Source organism: Orbicella faveolata, unplaced genomic scaffold (assembly GCF_042242905.1).
Source record: "Orbicella faveolata isolate gen_17 unplaced genomic scaffold, um_ofav_v1 contig_1, whole genome shotgun sequence".
NCBI classification, from domain to species: domain Eukaryota; kingdom Metazoa; phylum Cnidaria; class Anthozoa; order Scleractinia; family Merulinidae; genus Orbicella; species Orbicella faveolata.
This window is the reverse complement of record NW_028301536.1, coordinates 32,114,539-32,136,582: the sequence shown is the minus strand read 5'-3', so window position 1 is coordinate 32,136,582 and position 22,044 is coordinate 32,114,539. Positions and strand designations below refer to the sequence as shown.

Here is a 22,044-nt window from a genome sequence, read left to right as displayed (position 1 = left end):
TATCCTCTATGGAACCCACTCTATCGTTTAGCCCCAGAAATTTAGTGCTCACGTTTTCCTTAAAAATAAAATATCGCGCACCATTGATACAAATCCGACACGATCCCTTTAGAGTGATAACAGACCGTTTGAGCATTTGACGACAAATTGGCTGTGAGCGAAGATTGCTCTTTCTTAGCCAATTTAGGTTTAACGTCCCAAATAACGCCTGCCAAGAACGGGTCAACGACGACGTTGAATTGAAAATGAATTTAAACTTTACTCACGAATTTGACGATTTTCTTGAGCCATTTAGTGCTATTCTATGTCAAAAACTATCCCACTACATAAAGGAGCTCAGTCATGGCATTTTAACCCATTTTGGCCGCGTACAAAATTATTTTTAAATTGAAGGAAACCTGAAAATAATAGTTTACTTAGATAGAAAAACACCAAAGAGATAATGGTAAAGTCTGCATACGAGCCAAGTGGCTCATCAGGCCGGAGCTTATCCCGGTTTCAGTAGCATAAAGCGACAAGGAGTGTTTCAACTCCCCCCTGGATGGGACGCTAGTCCATCGTAGGGTAACCCCCCAGCATTAAATTCGCCGGTACCCATTTGTACACCTGGGTGGAGAGAGGCACTGTGAGAGTAAAGTGTCTTGCCCAAGAACACAACACAATGTCCCCGGCCAGGGTTCGAACGCGGCCCGCTTGCTCCGGAGTCCTACCAAAGAGATAATAATAAACCACAAAGGAACAATTGTGGATATACAAAAGACAAACTTGGAAAATTTAGGCTAAACTTTTTAAGTTGGAGAAACCGTGACTCAGCTGCATAATTTAGTTTTGCCGAGAAAGGCTGAGAAATTTACCAATACATTGTGTATAATGCAAATACACAGGTTTATAGTCACTTTATGAGGCCTTTACAACACGGGTCGACTCCAGTCATGTCTGGTCATTTTTCCATTGTTGAGAGAATATTTGTATGTTATTGAACTAGTGCAAGGATGTTAGGGAAATATTGGTCGAATTCTTCATTAATTTTTGTAATTTGTCTGTGGTTTTCCGTCCTAAGAAAGATAAAAATATAACGTGTACCATGGAGAGAGACATTTAGAGCGCATTTTCTTTATACGCAACCAAATTATCAAAACTGAAATTAAGAGACGTACACAAGTTATTGGCAAAGTATATTTTGGGGAACAACTACAAAACTGTCGAATATTTTTCAGCGCTCTGTTCCAAAATTAAGACTCTCGTTCGCATGAGGAAATTAATGGCCAAACTAAAATAACACATTTCAGAAAAAGTTTAATTCTGCTGTCATAGCGCACGCGAAAGCGGTAGGGGATTATTTCTGGCCCTCAATCTCACGCAATACTTCCAGGGAGAAAGAGGCTCTCCAACCCGGCCGTGACCCCGTGAGCGTAGCGCTGCGTGACAGAGAGAGGGCATAATTGAGTATTGTTGAGTAAAACAAGGTACGGCTATCCGCTTGAGAGCTTCACCATCCTGACTAGCAAAGACATGTCTTGGTTTATTCCAGTTGTAATCGGTTTGCTTGCAATCTATTTCGTAAGCAGACTGATCCCTCGAGCGAAAGTTGATGTTAAAGGCAAGTATGTTCTTATTACGGGCTGTGACTCCGGTTTCGGTCGCGAAACCGCCATCAAACTGGACGAGATGGGGGTTTGCGTGATAGCGACTTGTTTAACGAAGGAAGGAGAACAGAGTTTGAAATCCGTGACAAGCGACAAACTAAAAACATTCCAGATGGATGTTACAAACTCACAGCAGATAAATGACGTTTACCAGGAGGTGAAAAAGAGTATTCCTTGTGATCAAGGTAAATCTATTGAAGCATTACATTTTTCATATTCCACAAGGCTACCCACGGTATATATATAGCGTTTTCACGTGACGTCATCAAATTCTTAAATCCAAAACTAAAGAGCCACCAAAGGTTTTGTCCTCATCAGGCATAAGAGGTACTAAAGTTATATCTGTTTACAACTTTCCAGCTCAGTAGCGCCCTTCGTTTGGAAACCAGCACATTTTGAATTTTGAAGTTATGGTGGTGCGTGACATAAGGGACGAAAAATATGTATTTATCTCGTGATTTTTAGCCTTTTAAGACGTTGTCGTACTTGGAAAAGCGCTTATTTAAATGTTTATTTGCTCAGTGCAGATAATCATTGTCTCAGATAACCAAAGTAAGTTCCAGATGTTAACACTATTTTCCGGCCGCCATTTTTTCATTTGAAACTTAAATCAACAACAGATGCAAGTTTTGAAGCCCCAAATTGTCTGCTTTTGTAGATCTGATTGTCTCTGCATTCATTTCATGTGGACCATATCATGCAAATGATTTCTTGAGCCTTGCACTTGATCGATCATGCGTTATGTTGCAAGAGAACACAAACAACAAAATCGTTGAATTGGTACGTAATATTTTAAAAGTGAAAAATAACAACTGAAAAACTTTCAAACAGTTTACTATATGCGTCGGAGTATAGAAAATTGAAAGAATTTTGTTTCAGATACACTTCAATATATTGCAAATCTGCTTAGCTTTTGACACCAAAAAATTCTTGCTTTCAACGAAGCACTGAAATTGGTGGTCTTACATCCCGCGCATACAACGACTGTTCTTATTTGGACGTGCCGACTGACTCTTTGTTTCCACTGAAACCACAGGATTGTGGGGCCTGGTGAACAACGCAGGAATTCTTGATATACGTCCAATCGAATGGGCACCGCTGGACCTCTTTAAACGCATCGCAGACGTAAATCTGTGGGGAATGATTGACGTCACTAAGACCTTTCTACCGTTGGTGAAAAAAGCGCGGGGACGAGTTGTAAACTTCTCAAGTGCTGCCGGTAAGAGAGGGATATATTTATTGGTAATTGTTTAATTTTTCTATTACCTGCTGCACTAAAAACTCAAGTCTCTTGGTGATTGTCTGTTTTCTTGAATTTTATACTCTTCTTAACAAGTTTTGGGCTTGTGTAAGAAGCAAGTTCCGACAAAGGTGTAGTGTTTTGCAAAACCCTCAGACCCATAACCTCCCCCTGGTATATCAACCAACGGCGCATTTAGAGGAGGTTGGGGTGGATTGGGTGGCTAACCACCCCCATTTTGGATAAGTCAAAACAAAGAAAAATAATTTAAAACGATTGTGAATACTATGACAGAATTAAACGCAAGCATTCTGGAGACGAACTTCATAGTAATTTCTAGTTTGTGGCATATTTGCTTGTATTTCTGGTGTAGCAGTTTTGAAACAGATTCTAATTCTCAAATTGCAACATTTGGGGGCATGCCTCATTGATTCTGCAACCACCCTTTGAAAAATCTTGGATCCGCTCCTGTCAACATTTAGCTGCTAGAACAGTCTTAAAACAACAACAAAAAGGTAGATTTCCAAAGAATGCATTTGTTAATGTCATTACACTTCAAGCAACTTACAGGTAAGTCCTCTGTTAGTGCAGTTTTTAAGAAGGAATTTCTGGCTGATTTGTCTCTTGAGCTCGTTAGATTTGCTTTACCAGCGTTCTTTTTTGTCTTGGCATATTATTTGAGTAAAGCCCCGGCCAAAAAACTGCAACATTTTAGCGCAACATATCGCAACATTGTTGGCCCAGTATTTGCAAGCCCTGGCCAAATGATCGCAGCATATCGCAACATTGTTGGGCGCAACATATTGCGTGCGTTTGACCACCCTGTTGCGACGTGTTACGACATGTTGGGTGCTGCAAATCGAACTAGTTCGCATGCTCTGGCGCAACATTGTTCCACGAACCTGGCCAAACGAGTAAACATCATGCAACATCCTCAAATGTTGCGTGAAAAATTTGAGCATTTTCAAACTTGAGCCAACAATACCCAACATGTCGCAACACATCGCAACAGGGTGGCCAAACAAGCACAACATGTTACCCCAACAGTGTTACGATACGTTGCGTTGAATTGCTTCGATCGTTTGGCCGGGGCTTAACTGTTTACGTGGCGTATCACGTGACCATTTGTTTAGGCACAATAGACGAATACATGTAACTTTAGTTAAGTTGTTTTCCAAACTTTGGTTTAACCTTGTTAATGGACTTGAAATTGTTTTGTATCTGCTATTATTATTTTTTGTATTTAATGTTTCTCATTTTGCTGTAAAACAACAGGTCGACTGACCACTAACTTCGTCGGAGCTTATTGCATCACCAAATACGGCGTGCAAGCGTTCTCTGACGCTCTCAGGAGAGAAGTGCATCCCTGGGGAATCAAAGTGAGCATCATTGAACCAGGAGGATTCAAAACAAAAATGAGTAATGCCCGTGTCATAGAAAGGCAACTAAGACAAGGCTGGGATAACCTGAGTGACGAACTGAAAAGAGACTATGGAGAAGAATACTTAGAAAACGGTTAGAAATCTTATCACTTCATCCTGGGCATAGGCGTACGGGCACCTTCGGACTTGGGGAGCGGTGACTTTCTTGCCCGAAAATTTTACGCAAAGCCCTATTACGAGAGTGTTGAAATTGGGATGCAAACGTACTCAAATTGCATGAAAAACAAAAATGTTCACAATTCTCACATCTAATGAAACTGCTATAATTCCAAAAATAGTTAGATTCAAAGTTTACGTGTACATAATCAATCAATCATACTCTATCAACAGTCTCAATCCGAGTAAAATCTAAAAGTTATTAAAAGAAAAAGTTCTCAAAAAAGTAACTAACTAGAAACTATATTTACGAGTTTTGGAAATCACGCAAACAGCATTATTTTGTAATGTTTTCCCTTAAATGCCGTTGCTCGAATCATTTACGTTTTGCCCAAAAAATCACATAATTTCCGTAGCTAGGGGGGCTGCAGCCCCCCTGGTCCCCCCAACTCGTACGCCTATGATCCTGGGAGTTCTTTTCCTACGAGAAAATTGACAACTTGATAAATCATTCAGTGTAAGAAACCTAACCCGAAGTTCATACTACTATACCATGCGAGATAGAGATTCCCTTTTCTTTCTGCGCAGTGAAAGACGAGAGGGAACCGCTCGATTTCCTATCGTGCATGCGCGAACTACGTCATAATGCCACATGGGTCGTAATCAAACTTATTATTAATTTATTTACGGGTCAAGTGGCGAATTATTTGAATTCCGCCTTGTCTTTTCCACCGTTTGTTTCGTAGAGAAACAATAGAAATTTCTAGATAAATGAAACTGTTTTGTTTATTAACTCTCAAATCGTATTCCTTTGACAATAAATAGTCTGTAAGGTGAATTAATGTACAGAAATAGATTCTGGAGTTGTACAAACAGAAAAAGATCAAGGATTGCCAGTTATTCATCGGACAAAAGTTTTGAGTTTGTTGAGTTCGTACGTGACGAACCCAGGCCGGTGCAGTGTTGCCAGCGAGGGCACAGCTACTAACACGGCCACGGCCAATTCCTCAGTCTTCCTCTGCCAAAACCATTACAACACTGCCACTGCCACTGCCGTGGCTACTGCCACTGCCTTTCTCGCTGCCACTGTCACTCCCATCACCTGTCAAACAAAAAACCGTGAAAATGCGAAGCCAGATCCATTGTAGACTGACCGTACATTTATTGGTTGCTGTTATTTGTCGTAGGTATAAAGTTCCTATCTTCAAGTCCTCCTTCCCATCATACCTATCGAGTAGTTGACGCTGTTGTCGACGGACTAACGTCCCAAGCACCACGTGACCGATATCTAGTCGGTTTGGACGCCTGGCTTTTCTTTGCATGGATGGCGCGGTTACCAACCGGCCTGGCAGACTTCATAATCACTCGCGTGATATTTAGAGACATAGTGCCACGGGGAAGCAAGTAATGAGTGAAGCTCGGCTCTTAAATGAGGAGTACGTTAACCAGCCTAAAAGTACGATCACATAACGCCTCTCCTCATATAACTTCATTGGCTACCCATTGAACAGAGGATAAACTTTAAAATTCTACTGATTGCATTTAAGGTGCTACACAACCAAACTCCTACATATCTAATTGACTTACTTACTCATTATCATCCCTCGAGATTACTTCGTTCATTTCCTAAAAACTTGCTTTGGAATTCAACTTATAATCTTCAGTAAAACTTATGGTGGGCGTTCTTTTGCCGTTGCGTTGCCATCATTGTGGAATTCTCTATCCCAATCTGTCAAAGATTCTACGTCAGCTAACACTTTTAAACGTAGACTCAAAAAGCATCTTTTCTTGAGTGCTTACCACGGATGCTGATTTTTTATTGTTTTATTATAGTTTTACAGTTTTTAGATTTAGTCAATTTTAGATAGTTTTGGTAAGTTTTCTGTTAATTTTCAGTGAATTTTTATACTTGCAAAGCGCTGTTGAACCACTGGGAAACAGCGCTATATAAATGTACTATTATTATCATAACCATTACAATTTCTTCAAATGTAATTGGTGCATAAACTGCTGTATTATGCACTAATTAATTTGCAAAGATATAATCGGACAGTTGGTTATACAGTCAACTCCCGTTGTAGCGGACACCCTCGGGACCGCGATTTGGTGTCTGTAATAGCGAGAGTCCGTAATAGCGGGGTGCGAGAAAATTTTTATGTTATATTATTATATGGCTAGCTCCGTGAGCGGGCAAGATGAATCAAATCCTGTGCTGTGATTGGCTACCCGAGCGGGCAAGATGGAGCTATCTTGCCCGTTCGGGACTACCCGCCGTATCCCGCAAGAAAAATTTTCCCGAAAGCCATATAATAAATCCTTTATTGACCAAGCTTGTTCGGCCAAGATGGCTGGATATTGGCCTCGTTCTTTTTTTGCGTGCTTATGGACCTCGACTCCGTCTCGGTCCATAAACAGGCAAAAAAAGAACTTGGCCAATATCCAGCCATCTTGACCTCACACTTGGTCAATAACCCATATATATTTGGACACACTGGACGAGCTTATTCATGGCAGCGAGACTGCAAAGAGGGCCTACAGAGAAAAAGATGAAGAAATTTTGATTGATGGACAGAAGAAGCGGAAATCGAACAAAAAAGACAAAGACAATCTCAAAAAGCAGAAAAAATAGACTTGATATTTGTGCAAATATTCCAAGATGCTGCTCGGTGTCGGCTATAACGAGAGAGGAAACGATAAAATTGTGACGTTGGGACCGAATAAAGTGTTCGTGAGTCCGTAATTGGAGAGTCCGTAATAGCGGGAGTTTGTTTCAGTCAAACGCCTGTAACTTTCGCCGGGGATTTAGCTGCTGTCCGTAACAGCGGTATCTGTAATAGCGAGGTGTCCGCAAGGGGGGAGTTGACTGTAATCGGACACCTGTAATCAGACAGTTACATGAGCCAATCATTTTAAGTCCTTTCAGCTAAATCCACCAATCACCACATTGATTACAATCACTATAGCAACAAAAACGTACCCCTCACGGCAGGGGCCTTTTCCAAAATGGCGGAATATGTATCTTTAGATAATGTCTTTACTGGCGATATTTTCTCCGATGTGAATTTTGACACATTTCCACAGTTTCTTCAGCAAAGTGATGAAAGTTTATTATTGGAATTGCCAGCTTTCACAGATGAAATACTAGAAACACAGCCCACAGCGACCACAGCATCGTTGATTCCTCACAAATTCCACGAACGGAAACAATGCAAGTTGAGTTATCTGATTACCTACAGCGGCAACATTCTGTTCCAGATGAAAATATTTCCTTGCTAATAGAGAAGAGTCCCGTTTTCCAGTTGTCTCAGGCGAAAAAATAACGGAGATAAACTAGTCGGCTGAAAGCAAAAACACAGTGTGGAAAAAATAGTGTAAAGCGCGAAATATTGACGACAAGATTGAGAGTTTCAGCCCTCAAACTCTGGACGAGAATTTGACAAAATTCTACGTTGAAGTGAGAAAAAAGAAAGGCGAAAAAATATAAAACAAAAAAAAACAAAAAGCCCGAGCAAAAATGTGATAAAACGCGATGCTAGTGGAAAGAAAGGCATTCTGTCTTGTTGCAAATGCCTTTTTGAGTAGATCAGAGCCAGTTTAGCTCATATCCAGGCTAAGGATGTCTAGAAATGCGTTTTTTCGGCCAAAAATCTCCACGTGTCAATGGGTTAAAAGCAAATGAATTGAAAAAATAGCAATAGTAACTGTTTGTCAATCCGTCAAACATTTACAAACCTCCATCCTCCTTCCTTTACCAACTAGGAGATTCACAATTATTCATTCACATTATAAGTTAAGTTGAATAGTGGAGAAAGTTTTCCATTTAGCGGAAAGTACTAAGATATTCTTAGTTTCCACACCGTCCAGTAAGTATAGCATATTCATGTCTATAGCTGGAATAACATAATTAAGAGGGTTTGGCATAAGCATTTGCCGCGCCACTCCGGAATGTTTTGATTCTTGCCTGGCTGGAGATGCAGTTCCCAGGCTCTCGTGCACAGCGGCACGAGATAAGGCGAAGCCGAGAGAGACGAGTCGGCGAGCAAAGTGAGCCCGCGAACATGACAGCTTCTCATTATCTGTGCCTCTCACAATACAAGAAAAGCCTTATTTGTCTGTAATACTGCGTTTCGATAACAGTTGGATTGATCATTTTTTATTATTCACCGTAAAAGAGATGATTATTTGAGTGAACATGATTATTCCAGTATAGTACAAAATAAATCTTAGACAGAGAATTCCTCGCCGATTTTAGCAAAAAAGAGACTTGCTATTGCGTTCATTGTAACGTGTCTGAGGAGTTGAAAATTAGATGCTCCTGTTCTCCATACAAATTACATATTATAAACTACATTATATTAAGCTTGGGTGACCTGTGGTATAAACAAGAAAGGATCACCGACTACTGAACTTCAGGAGCCACATGTAAATCATGTTTTGGTTTATTCCAGTTGTAATCGGTTTGCTTGCAATCTATTTCGTAAGGAGACTGATCCCTCGAGCGAAAGTTGATGTTAAAGGCAAGTATGTTCTTATTACTGGCTGTGACTCCGGTTTCGGTAGAGAAACCGCCATTAAACTGGACGAGATGGGAGTTTGCGTGATGGCGACTTGTTTAACGAAAGAAGGAGAACAGAGTTTGAAATCCGTAACAAGCGACAAACTAAAAACATTCCAGATGGATGTTACAAACTCACAGCAGATAAATGACGTTTGTAAGGAAGTAAAAGGGCAGATTGCTTGTGGTGCAGGTAAACTTTGTAAAAACATTAGACATTTCTACGCACGGTTTAGGTTTAGATTATGTCATTGGTAAGTCAATAAGATCGCCAGAAAGTTCTCTAATTTGTAAAACTTGGTTTGAAAAGATAGGCAATTGTCACTGTTAGAATGAAACCTTGAATTCTCATTGAAAATTTGCAACTTTTGCACATTTTTGTTTTGCTTTTTGATAAAAGCGAAATCAGGTCTACCGTTTCTTTATCGATGTTTTTGTGTGACTTATCAATTGTGTCACTTGGTTGATCATGCGTTGTATACGTTTGATTAACCGGGCGACATCACGAAATAAATATGTTACAACTTTTACATCAGCGGGAACAAGCAGTTATAAGACCTGGCTGCATGTTATGAGGAGAGAAGGAGTGCTGTATTTTTGAGACAACTCTTCATCCACGACCTTAATATATGGCAAAGTGAATTTTCTGAGGACAATCAAAATAAACTGTTTTTGTAAGCACGTTGGCTGACTTACACTTTTGTTTTCTTTTGTTGTACGTAGCTACAGGATTGTGGGGCCTGGTGAACAACGCTGGAATTCTCCAGACACTTCCCATAGAATGGACACCACTGAACACCTTTAAACGTATCGCAGACGTAAATCTGTGGGGAATGATCGACGTCACTAAAACCTTCCTTCCATTAGTGAAAAAGGCCCGGGGACGAGTGGTAAACTTCTCCAGTGGTACTGGTAAGTAAACGATAAAAAAAAAAAAAAACGGTTTTTTCTTTCTTTTCCCTTTGCTTGGTTTGGTTTCGTTTTTTTGGACGTTTTGGGTACAGTAAAAACCTGTGTGTAAGAACGTAGTGGTTTAAGAACCTGCTGGCCAAAATTTGCTATTTTAATACCCAAAAATACAAGAACCTGCTAGGTTTATTTGTTTTTGTTAATCTTATGGCTCCTGTCAACAACCACGTCTCCTTCATCGAAATTAAGAACTAATTTGGAACCTACTAAGCCTAAATTGCCAACAACTAACACAAAATACACGAACCTATTTTGCCCGACCTCTGGTTGGATCTTACACGTCGGTTTTTATTGTATATTTTCAACTGCGACGCTAGCTTCGGCTATGCCAAGCCGTAATGTTTTCTAGTAATTTCAGAATCCTGCTAATAGCGCCCTAAGGGCCGCCAGGCGGAGCCCCATACTCGTACAGGAAAGAAAAGGAAACCCATGGATTGATTTTCTCATGGTTAGCATGGCTAGCGATGTTGTTCGTGGGCGCGTACGCACGACGGCGGCGGAGTTGCCCAAGATGGCAGCCATACTCCAGCTAATAGGTTGAAAGAGACATACAGCCTTGGTTTTTAACGTCGTTCTTTGATATTGGACATCCATATTATGGTCAATTGACACCTGTCAAAACAAGGTATCCGCTGACGAGTATGACGTGATCATATCGCGGGCTCAAATTTTCAGCTCATTGAGGTCAAGTGTTTTTTTTTTTTGAGTTGACTGCTGACTAAGTGCTGGTTTACGATTGGATCATTGGTTCATATCAGGTTAACTTGTTGTAAACATGGCCGGGTTGTTCGGAAGCCGGTTAACGCTAACCCAGCTTTTGATTTGTGTATTTTGAGATTGTTCAAACTCAGAAAGAAGGCCAAACAAAATACAGAAAGCCTCACCGCAAAGTTACAAAACTCAAATGAAAATTCTTGCTTATCCTGGGTTAGCTTAATCGAGCTTTGAACAACCTGGCCCTGGGACCATTTCTCGAAGGTCCCGAAATGTTTTCTCACTCGGAAACCTTAGCAAAATTTCAAACTTATGATTACAGAGCTGTTTTTTTCACATATTTTTAATATGAAAAGAGGTTCTCTTCATACAAGAAGTTTCAGGCGTATATTCCTCTCTGCTTTTGGATACAGATGTATTAAAAATGGCTTTGCTGGCTCGATAAGTTTCCGGGTCTTTTGAGAAACGGGCCCCAGGAGACCGCTTTTAAGCTTGGCTAAATCTATATATTAGTTTCTAGGAACAAGAACTTTCCTCTTCTAAAATGACCATGCCGCTTTTCAAGCGTTTAACGATAATTTTCGCTGTCTAGTTGATACTTTAACGCAACTTCAATTTCAAATTGAAAACAACATGAGTGCATTATTTACAATTATTACATGATATAGTTTATGTTTGTAGCCGATCTAACGTGCGCTCCGATTGGCTAACTGTAGAACATAATTCGCCTGTAATGCCCACGGACCGATTACGGGCCTGCAAAGACAGAGCAAAAAGCTGTATTATAAACAATTTATTAACCTCGAATGTTCGGTCTTTACGGGAAAATCTCAAACCTCGACCTGGCCATATTAACCTCGCTATCGCTCGGTCAATACGGCAAGGTCTCGGTCTGAGATTTTCCCGTAAAGACCTCACTCTCGGTTAATAAGTAGTTATTATTATAATACTGTGTCTCACAAGGACTGGGAACTACCGAATTCACGAATTTGATTGGCTGAAATCGATATTGACCGCGGTCTAGATTTTCCCACCTAGGCCGGCATCCAGACCGGTTTCATTTTGCGTTGAAAAAGTAGCAACCTAAAATACAAAAATGTTCACCGTTTTCTATTATTTTCTTCTCAATCATTTATGGAAGTGCCAAAAAGCCTGATGACAGAAAAAGTAGAGCGGACGAGCAAATTTCGGCAGGTTTAAGTTAAGCTCATCGTCATTTGCAAGCAAAATGTCAGCTAGTACAAACCAGTTACATTAAACGAATTAAAGTTTTCTTTTTTGCCAAATAATAAACATCTTATTAACCGAGCTAAGTCGGTCTGTATGGGACAATCTTGACCTCGGTCGTGTGTACAGACCTCACTGCGTTCGGTCTGTACTCACGACCTCGGTCAAGATTCTCCCATACAGACCTCCTGCTCGGTTAATAAGAGCTAAGTAATTTGTTGTCATCAACAGGTTTATTGTCTCTTAACTTCTTCGCACCTTACGCCATTAGCAAATTTGGCGTAGAAGCGTTCTCTGACGCTCTTAGACGAGAAATGCATCCCTGGGGAATAAAAGTGAGCATCATGGAACCAGGAGCATTCAAAACACAAATGAATAATTCTAGTGTGAGGGAAATACAACTAAAACAAGGCTGGGATAACTTGAATGACGACCTCAAGGAAGAGTACGGAGAAAATTACTTGGAAAAGAGTAGGCTAACCGTTAACTTCTTGTAAAAGTCCTTTTTTATCATATTATTTTCCTCACTCAATATATTTTTAGTTTAGTAAGTCACATAGTGCATAGTAACAATCACAAAATTCATACTCTTACCCCTGCACTGCCTCTAACAACACCACAGACGGCCACTTCCACTGCCAAAGCCCCTATCACAGACGGCCATTGGAACTGTAATTTACATTAACTTTGCTACTTTCGCTGCAGTTGTCCTTGCCCTTGTCATTTCCACCATCAATGCCACTGCCACTGCCACGACCACTGCCGCTGCCGTCACTACCGCCATTGAGTCATTAGGGAGTTTAAGAAAACCACGACGGCAACGGCGACGGGAACGTCGCTAAACAAAAGGTTTAATGAGCAGAACAATAGCTGTGCACGTGCGTTATAATTCTTGGTACATTTCTTTGCCTCCTCTACAAAACAACAACGTGAAAAAGACCAAATTCTGCGTTGTCCAGAGAACGTGAACCACGACGGCTAATTTTTTTTATTTTCATTTCAAAGGTTTCGCCCAGTCCGAGATTTAATTTCGTGATGGTTTTGACACTAAGAAACAAAGGAAAATGACTTGAGAGTATCGCGAGATTCGTAGGTAAAATATAAAATCATTTTTTAATCGACGTTGTCCTCGGCGTCGCGTCCTGGTTTCTCAAACTCCCTATTGTTCAAGATTCCGAGAATCCCTCCCCTTAATTAAAATGATGTGGAAATCAAGCGCTTGGATGAATAGAAATCAACTTGGGGAGGAGGGAGTTAAAACGACTCGTTCATTTGCTGGCGAAACGATTAAGCGTGCCAATACTTCTGTCCCGAATTGTAGTTAGCTCAATTTGCAATAAATATTGAATAGCAAAAGTTTATTTCGTTGTCGTTTCCTTGTGGTAGGTACCTGTAAGAAGACCAAAATCGAGCAAAACTCGTCCTGAGTTGCTTTTTAAACGTGTTGTAGACATAGGTTATCATTCATTGCTATCTGTTTCAGGCATCACGTTCCTTACTGCTACACCTCCCTCATCTCATATACCACAAGTTAGTGATGCTGTTGTCGATGCTCTGACATCACAGTCACCACGTGATCGCTATTTAGTCGGTTTGGACGCCTGGTTTATAACCGCTTGGATGGCGCGGTTACCAACCTTCGTGGCAGACTTCATAATTACCCACGTGCTATGTGGAAACATAGTACCTCAGGGAAGCAAGTAACGTAGAACTGTATGCAGTAACAAAGCTAGCAAAGCCGTGCTATACATCAAACTCTGTATACGAAAGTGGCAATCACAATTTAATGGTGCACGCTTACGGCTTTAGCAGTGGGAAAAGTTTTCCGCGGCTTGGTTTCGTCAGAAAATTTTATTCTCGCTCGGGTGGACAGACTGAGAGAGCGAGAAATGTAGCTTTCGAACGGAAATTTGCAAATTGGATCGAGTTTCAAACATTCGTAGGTTTAATATAAACTCAACATTTTGATTCAGTCATATATGTGGTATAGATAAGTGATTACCTGTAAATACAATCACCGTCAGTTTATAAAATAAAGGCTGTCAATCCAAGTATGATTCTTTTTTCATCCCTTCAGGTAAACAATTTGCACACAAAATATAAAGGGGGACTAAACTTTTGCTTCACTTTTATTCCTAGAGTACCCTTAAGATCTTTTAATTAGAATGTAATGCTCTGAATACACCTTGCAAGGCGCGTGCTTAGTAAAAATTGTTGATCAACGATCGATATATAATATAATTTGTAGTTTACACGTGCAGCAAAACAAGTAGCACTACTTTGTTGTCCAACTTATAACTTAGAAAGGTGACAATTAAAGAACTGAAACATCGGTATTTCAGTTTCCTCCTCGAGTATAAGAAACGTTTCAACTATGAGCCCGTGATTATGTTTTATGTTATTCCCCATGAAGCCATGACCAGTTAGGTTAGTTCCTGGACATTTCGGTGTCTAGCCAATGCAAGAAGTATGTCACCCTCGCATACACGCCAAACTTCCCGGCTACGGCACATCCATAGCCCCAGCTGATGACGCCCTGCAGATAAAACTTCTCACCAGTCTCACACACCATAGGTCCTCCACTATCTCCCTGACATGTGTCAATTCCACCCTTGTCTAGGCCCGTACATTCCATTGAGTCGTGGATCTTTCCTGAGTAAGGTCAATCACAGCGAGTGACTTACTACGGAAACTTGGACCTGCTGAAGATAGTCTGGACTGCCACCATTGGAAGATAGTGTGCCTAAACCCGTGATCCAGAATTTGGTACCGTCAGATAGTTCCGTTACGGCCTGCGGAAGACACACCAGATTTACAAACCTAACCAGTGGGGGAGAGAGGATCAGTAGAGGGAACAATTACGATCAGCCGTTGGGAAGGCGCTTCCATAAAAATGGCGCCACAAATAGTTTGAGAAAGGCAAAGTTGATGACTATTTGACTGTAGTTTACTATGGAAAAAATAATCGTCAAAATTATGTTGTGAACGTTTCGTAAAGAAACTCTCTTACATACATGAGAAATGGGGCAAGTGTGAGGTGACGATGACTGTGTATTTGCCGAGTTCTTCTTGACTGGATCGAGACCTTTTATGGTCCACTACCACGTCAGGAGCCCATGACCACGTAGAAAAGATGAAGGTGGAAGTTGAGCCATTTTTACTGAACAAGCTCCGTGACAATGAATATTTTTTCTACGCCACAAAGAACACTACTTTTCTTGCTGGAAATAGCACACAAACTCGATAGAGCAAGATACCAACCATACACAGTGCGGGATATGGGACCTCTTGCTAGAGACCCTTGCAGGGATGCACAGAGGCCGCGCCCGATATGGTGTTGTGGTAGTGTTGTGACCAAAAGGAGCTCTGGGTACGAGAATGTACGCAGACAGTAGGTGTATAGATTGCGCCGCGCCCAGCGAGTCCTGTTTTTGCTGTATCAACTTTTTCAGTGAGTATTTTAACTGTAGAGCTGCTTTTTTGTTTTGTTTTTTTACAGTTTCTAAGCTTTTCATACAACGAAACAATTGTGTGTGAAGCAATTTTTCGATGTACAGTAGTCATTGGTGACAATATGCTGTTTTCGTTTAAGGCTGGTTTTCACTAGCGCATAAGCACAAGCATAAGCATAAGCAAGTGAGAACACCCACGACATAAGCATAAGCATAGGCACAAGAAGAACGAACATGGTTCGTTCTTCTCGTGTTTATGTTATGCTTATGTTATGCTTATGTCGTACTGCGAACGCGAGTGAAATAAGCATTAGCATAAGCGTTTGGTGGCCATCTTGATTGCATAGTCAAGGAGAGCTGGTATCGAGAAATTTTGTTAATACTGCGCCTGTGTATACTCTTATGCTTATGTTCTGGTGTTCTCATTTGCTTATGCTTATGCTTATGATTGTGCTTATGCGCTAGTGAAAACCAGCCTTTACGTGCAATCTAATCAGTCACTGAGCACTTATTTGACTACACTGGAGTCCACTGCTGTCATGAATACAAAAGCTTCTGTCCCTGACCCTTGATCCTTTGAAAGAGTAAATGGACCGAAATTGCTCGCAAAGCACTGTGGAAAGTGGTATTTGCGTTACACAGCCTGCAGTGTAGGCATTTTTGCTTGGCTAGCTGAGGGAGGAATAATTTGGTTCACGATCTCATCTGGTACATCATATGGCCACCTTGAAGTTGGGAAATGTAGAGTGTTAGAGGGTAACCATCTCCGTCACCCATTTCCTTTCTCCCCATGTTAACCCTTTTTATGAAATCAGCTAAATACAGGAATGATAGTGCTCTGTTTAGACATCATAACACTGATCCGAGAATGGTTAGTTCTTTAATAATTGTTAGCACAATATAAAAAAAATTTCTTAGAATTCCGTGTTATTAGTACAGCTCTCCAGTGGGGCAGTTGGTAATGACACTTGGACATGGCAGTCATTGTTGTGTTCCACGCAGTGCCTTTAATTTTCGCTTTTTCCTATGTCCATATTCTGAGAAAAAAATTCAAGTGCCTGGACAACATTGACAGGCTTTCAAGCTGCCCCCTAAATACACTTCACCTAACACAAAGGATAATGTGTACAAGGAATCCGCGGGCAAGTGTTGATCGATACCCTCGATCAACATCTCAATTGGCACTCCATCAACATCCTGATGGATACTCAGTTGACTCTCAATCGACACTTGATCAACGTTGGCTGGGTGTCAACCAACTCATATGCATCCCTTGACAATTGGTCTACTGTCAATTGACTGTCTACCGAAAATGAAGGTGGAGTGTCAACCAAGGTGTCGATAAAGTGTTGATTGAGGGTAACAATCAACACTTGACTGTGGATGCCTTTAGTACACATGATCCCACAAATGTGCAAAATATTATCAAACCTCCACTAACAATCACCTCAGATCTCTACAATCGCCAGTATTCTACAACAGCCACTTTTATCTGTCTCCAAGGTGGCCATTGTGGAGAGATTTGACTGTACCAAATTTTCTACAACATTTCTTAATTCACTGGAGCCAGTCAGTAACGTCATTTTATTTTCTTTGCTAACTAGGTATGTATGCTTCATCTAAATTGTCCTCCAGTCACAGAAATAGTGACCCTTCACAGACACTGACTGTCTGAAACACAGCAGGAAAGCATTGAATTTTGGGGCATGGGAACCACTTAGAATTTCATGGCTTAATTAAATCTATTTCTCAAAAATGATACACAGGAAAGTGTCTGTCAATTATTCTCATGTTTGCACCCTGAATTCTCTGGTGGGATTTTCTCATTTTTCCTCTAGAAAATGAATCGTAAACGTAGCTCTGCAAGGGGCAGAGGGATACAAAAAGAAAAGAGGAAACTGGAGTTGGAATTGGTAGATGTGTCTAAAAATGGTAAGAGAGAAGCAGAGTCAGTGGCAAGCACAAGTGGTACAGTTGAAGTTAACCAGAAGGTAGTGGCAAGAAATGAGCGACGTGGGAGTGATTCAGACATCACTGTTGAAGGTGTGGAGATTGAGCAGCAGCAGCCGCAGTGCAGAGAGATGGCACCTGGTACTAGTAAAAATGGTGAGAAACATGAACAAGTGCAGGCTGATGCAGAGGTTCCTCAGGTACTTGACCATGAAAATCAATTATTTGTTACAAAGTAGAGGTTCTGTCACTGTGCGAATCCTAGTCATTGTTACAGTTTGCAGTCTTTATTTATCTTGCATCTGATTGGCTTTCCTTCACCACACAATAGCATTCCAGAAATAATTCTATTGTATTCAGATTCATACCATAAATCAGTCTCGGCAATCAAACATGTGGCCCAGTCCCAGTTTGAGTGGGACACTATGGACCATAAACTTAAGGAAGTGTAGCAGCTCTTGTAAGATAGTAAATAAATTCAAGTTGTTGTCATAGTGTAGCAGCTGTTACTGTTCTGGGGCTAAGGGTATTCTTTGTGATTTGTTCTATAAATTGTTCTATCAAGGCTATTGAGCCATTCTTATGAGACCTGACCCAAAATTGTTGGTAATCTGTGAATACAACCAAGCCCCTGTGATGACTGAGATGAAAGGGGTTGCCCAAAACTGGTTAACGTAATTGTCATTTGAAAACTGGAAGGTTTGGGGGTTGGGTCCTGACTTATTAGTTTGTTGTGATTTAGATATTTTGGGAAATTTTTTAGGAGTGAAAAATGGTTTTAGTTAGGAAAAAAATTACCAGATCCCAGACGAAACCCTTTGATAAAGTTGAATTAAGAATTAACAGCAGCAAACGCATATCTCAAGTCTCTTACTAACCTTGCCATATAATTCCTCCTCTCCAATACCTTGTCAGTTTATTGCACTAATAAATATTTATTTCTTTTTAATCGTGTTTTAGGGAAGAAAAGGCAATTATCACTTGGAAAAATTGCCAAAAAGCTTTTCGACTGGCTGCATGGAGGAGGAATACCATGCACTGTGCACCATTAAAACCGCAGCGGACAGACTAGCGGAAAAGGGGGTGCTGTCTTGTGTTGCTGAGCGGGCTATGAGCTGGCTACGGCTATCATATAAAAAAATTCATGACAAAGACCTACCGAGACAAGCCTGTAAGTGAAAATTTCCATGTTTTGAAACAGGAACTGGTTTTTGTTAAGTTACAATATTGACACCACTAAGGAAAAAAGAAAAATGAAGTATTAAATCTCCACTTGGTCAGCTGCATGTAGTTCCAAATAATATATTCAAGGTGTATATCCCCACTAGTATTGGCCCTCATCAGTTTCTTGGTGTATTTGATATACTTAGTACACCCAGCAAATTATCCCGAACTTCAAAAATCATTTTGTATGAGGCACTGTATGATCTCCAGTCAAGAGTTCTGGGTTAAATCCCTGGTCAGGGGTCATTGTGTTCACTTTCTGTGCAAGGCACTTCACGTTCGCAAAACATCTCTCCACCCAAGACCCCCACAAAATGTTGGGGGTTACTAGCTTGTGCAGCTTCCTTTCCAAAGGCACGTACTGCAAGAGGTATGCAAAAGCTATGGTAGCTTGGGGTGTGTTCTAGCTCAACCAAAAAGCTGTACTAATTTACGACACCTACACTAAACTTGTTCCTAATGTAAAGAGCTAAAATACATAATTATTGAGATAAACCTATTATTAAAATTCTTTAAAATTGTAGAATAAATTTATAGATTAGCTACAATTGTAGTTCCTAACATAAAAAGCTAAAATCCATTAAGATGAACCTACTTATTAAAATTCTTTAAACTTTTAGCATAAATTAGTAGATTCATCAATAGTCAGGTTAATGAGCCACTAAAGCAATTTATCATGGGAGAGGGGATGGCAAGGCATAACCAGGTTTGGACTGGTATTCTATAATGGCCAAAAGAAGTAGCTCCTTGACCTGTGAGTAGTGTGTGCAGCCTTACAGTACCCTGCTGTGTTTTTATATTGACAGGCCGAGTTGAAGAGACACAAGTTCTGGAAACACTTGAAGCCATCACTGAATGTAACACAAGCCCTGAAACCAGCAACACGGGAACAGCGCAAGGCACAGAGCAGCCATCTTCTGAAGACTTGCCACAAACTCGTCGCTCCAAGCGCTTGGCACAGGCCTCGAAGGTTAACCAACCTGCAAGCAAGAAATCAAAACCGGAAGTAGAAACGGAGCATGAAGATGATGATGATGACGACACCTTGCAAGCAGAAGCCTCAGCTGCCTCTGACATTTCATCCACCAGTGAGGTAGAAGTGGGATGTGGGTGGAAAAACACTTATAAGCGATCGCCACAGCCCAACAGTCGCATGGAATACCTTTCACAATATTATCAACATCTCCAGACCTTCTTCGGTGGCGAGTATACCGAGAATGAGGCTCTGGAGTTTACAAGATGTCTCCATCGAATGATGGAGAACATCGATTGTACCACCTCAAGTATCGATGGGCTCCTTGACCCTGACAAAGTATGGGAATGGGCAAATGCCCGTATAGAAACGACAATGGTTGGGCGAACGGTCCAAAAGTACTTGCTCTCCCTTGAGAAATTTTGCCATTTCATTGTGCACGAGCGGTCACCTCAGCTTCCCAAGTTGAGAAAAGCTTCGCTGAAGTTGGCACAGGAGGTGCACAATAGATGCCCCACATGGAGGAGGAGTGCAAACAGAATTGCTGCAGAGAGGAGGTGGAAGAAGATTAAAGACGATCCCGAATACATGGAGAAGGTATGGGAGGAAGGCAGGAGAAGAAGAGCTGACGCATTTGACGAAAACATCCTCGGACTTCGCAATCCAACACCCATTGGCTCACGGCCCCTGAGGTCAAAGTGGGACCGAAAGGATGAGAAACTACTGCTTCGTTTTTTTGCATTCAAGCCACCGAAGGACATCATCCGACGTGTATGTGAAGAAGTCGACGAACTGCAAGAGCTAGTGGCCCGAAAGGGGTTTGATCGTGTTTATGAGAAAGTGAAAACTATGTATAGGAGAACAAGGGCTATCATTGGATAAACAATTCGACAAAGACGAAGCAATAAGCATCTATGAAGCTAACTTTATTAATTCAATTGAATCTTTAGCTTTTTCTGCTTCCTAATATTTCAATGTACCAGTTCATCTCCTTAGTAGCAATGCCTTGAAAGTTGTTTCGTTTGTTACAGTTCACACGAAACATCTTTACAACACAGAAACAGAAAAAAAGGTTTTAAGAAAGTACTGTGTTGCTAAGAGAAATAATCGTGAAGCTAAATTTAAGAGGCATTTAGAGAACATAAGTTATCAGGTTGCGTTGTTTATATTTCATGTTATGGTTGTTTCGTTATTCAGTCAAAGGACTTGTTCTTGTAAGCAACAAGTAATCGTTCCTTTTCTTATTGTGTGACAGACATTTGCAACTTAATCCTTCTCCATTGATTGACTATTCACATGAAGGCGAAAGTTCGTTAAAAAGTTTGGAAAACTAACAGAAAGATGTCACTTCGCATCTGACAACGGTTCTGTGTATTTCATTGCAATTAAACATGAAATCTCCCACCTTTACTAAATTATGCAAAAGTATTGTCTGTTCTAGGAATTAAAAAAAAAAGAAATTTATTGACACAAGTAGTCAGGCACAATAACATGTATTCGCCACCCTCACTGACATCAACTCACCGATCAAAAAACATCGCTGAACAAGTCATTCTTTACAAGTCTCACCTGCTGATTTTTACATGTGGAATTTTTCCTCCAGTCACGAAGGTCTTAAATATGTCATATAATTTTTCGAAGCGACGATCAAAATATTTCTTACAGATCCTAAGAGGAAATTTTCGAAAATGTCCAAGAACTTAAAAATTTCATTATGCATCTGAGAACGACCCACATGACCAAAGGCGTGATCATTACAATCGATCGACGCATGCTTCTGTCACATATTATCATCGACACGCGCTTGTCACATACTTTTCCTCGCTTCCTTACGAGTCTAGTTCTCAGTCAACCTCTGACGTTACGCCTCTACACTAGATACGACCCCTAAAGGACAGATTGACGTAGTTTTCCCATTTTCAGGAGCAAAATGATAGCATGGTATCACGGGAAGATGGCTTGTCACTTGGCAGGCAAGAACTAAAGCGCAGTTTCGTTTTGACGCGCTGTTGTCGTCTTGAGTTCTTCCTCCAGGAGAGATATCCTCTCTTTCATAGTTCTCACCTAAAAAAAGACAAAAACGCACCGTGAAAAACGAGCCAGAATCAACAGTCAATTCGTTCAGAACTTTCAAATAAGCCTTGCAAATCAGATTTGATTTGGCCGTGTTATTGAGTTTGGTTATTCATGTAAACGCAGTGAAGTCAAGTCACTAGGCCTAGTTGGCTTAATAGGCGATTTGCATGATGGTGTCATTAGACTACAACTACCAGAATCCTTCACTTTTTCTGTTTCTTATGTTAATTAGGGCAGTTGTTACTTAAACCCCACTGGGAATTCAAAATTTAAATAACAAAGAAAAAACGAAAGGAATTCTGGTAGTTGTAGTCAAATGACGACAACGTGCAAATCTGCTATTATAACTTCACATCCTTAAATAAGAATGGTGGATGTTGCGTGTACACTCGATTCCCAATGAACTCTTCCTATGAATATGCCGAAAATATGTACCTAATACAAGCGTTTTGGGCAAACAATAATAGGGAGCTTAAGAAA

The 22,044-nt window shown here is 40.7% G+C and overlaps 4 protein-coding genes across 7 annotated transcripts in view; 3 read left to right on the top strand and 1 right to left on the bottom strand.

Moving 5' to 3' along the window:
- Positions 1-1,441: 1,441 nt before the first annotated feature.
- LOC110047101 (short-chain dehydrogenase/reductase family 9C member 7-like) lies at positions 1,442-6,435 on the top strand. The gene is made up of 4 exons (XM_020752836.2): positions 1,442-1,831; positions 2,683-2,865; positions 4,162-4,401; positions 5,612-6,435. The coding sequence occupies exons 1-4, from the start codon at positions 1,513-1,515 to the stop codon at positions 5,830-5,832; spliced, it is 963 nt and encodes a 320-aa protein (XP_020608495.2). The 5' UTR covers positions 1,442-1,512; the 3' UTR covers positions 5,833-6,435.
- Positions 6,436-8,014: 1,579 nt separating this feature from the next.
- LOC110047136 (short-chain dehydrogenase/reductase family 9C member 7-like) lies at positions 8,015-13,940 on the top strand. The gene is made up of 4 exons (XM_020752878.2): positions 8,015-9,172; positions 9,703-9,891; positions 12,121-12,360; positions 13,373-13,940. The coding sequence occupies exons 1-4, from the start codon at positions 8,854-8,856 to the stop codon at positions 13,591-13,593; spliced, it is 969 nt and encodes a 322-aa protein (XP_020608537.2). The 5' UTR covers positions 8,015-8,853; the 3' UTR covers positions 13,594-13,940.
- Positions 13,941-14,023: 83 nt separating this feature from the next.
- LOC110047134 (uncharacterized) lies at positions 14,024-20,948 on the top strand. The gene is made up of 4 exons (XM_089272745.1): positions 14,024-15,340; positions 17,180-17,491; positions 18,252-18,462; positions 19,322-20,948. The coding sequence occupies exons 2-4, from the start codon at positions 17,183-17,185 to the stop codon at positions 20,368-20,370; spliced, it is 1,569 nt and encodes a 522-aa protein (XP_089128871.1). The 5' UTR covers positions 14,024-15,340; positions 17,180-17,182; the 3' UTR covers positions 20,371-20,948.
- LOC110047133 (colorectal mutant cancer protein-like) overlaps positions 20,394-22,044 on the bottom strand; it is a 23,620-nt gene continuing 21,969 nt past the window's right edge. For all 4 annotated transcript variants that reach the window (XM_020752875.2, XM_020752874.2, XM_089272731.1 and 1 more), the window contains one exon: positions 20,394-21,552. In XM_020752875.2, the coding sequence (XP_020608534.1) occupies positions 21,469-21,552 (84 nt within the window). In that variant the 3' untranslated portion in view covers positions 20,394-21,468. The remainder of the gene's footprint in view (positions 21,553-22,044) is intronic.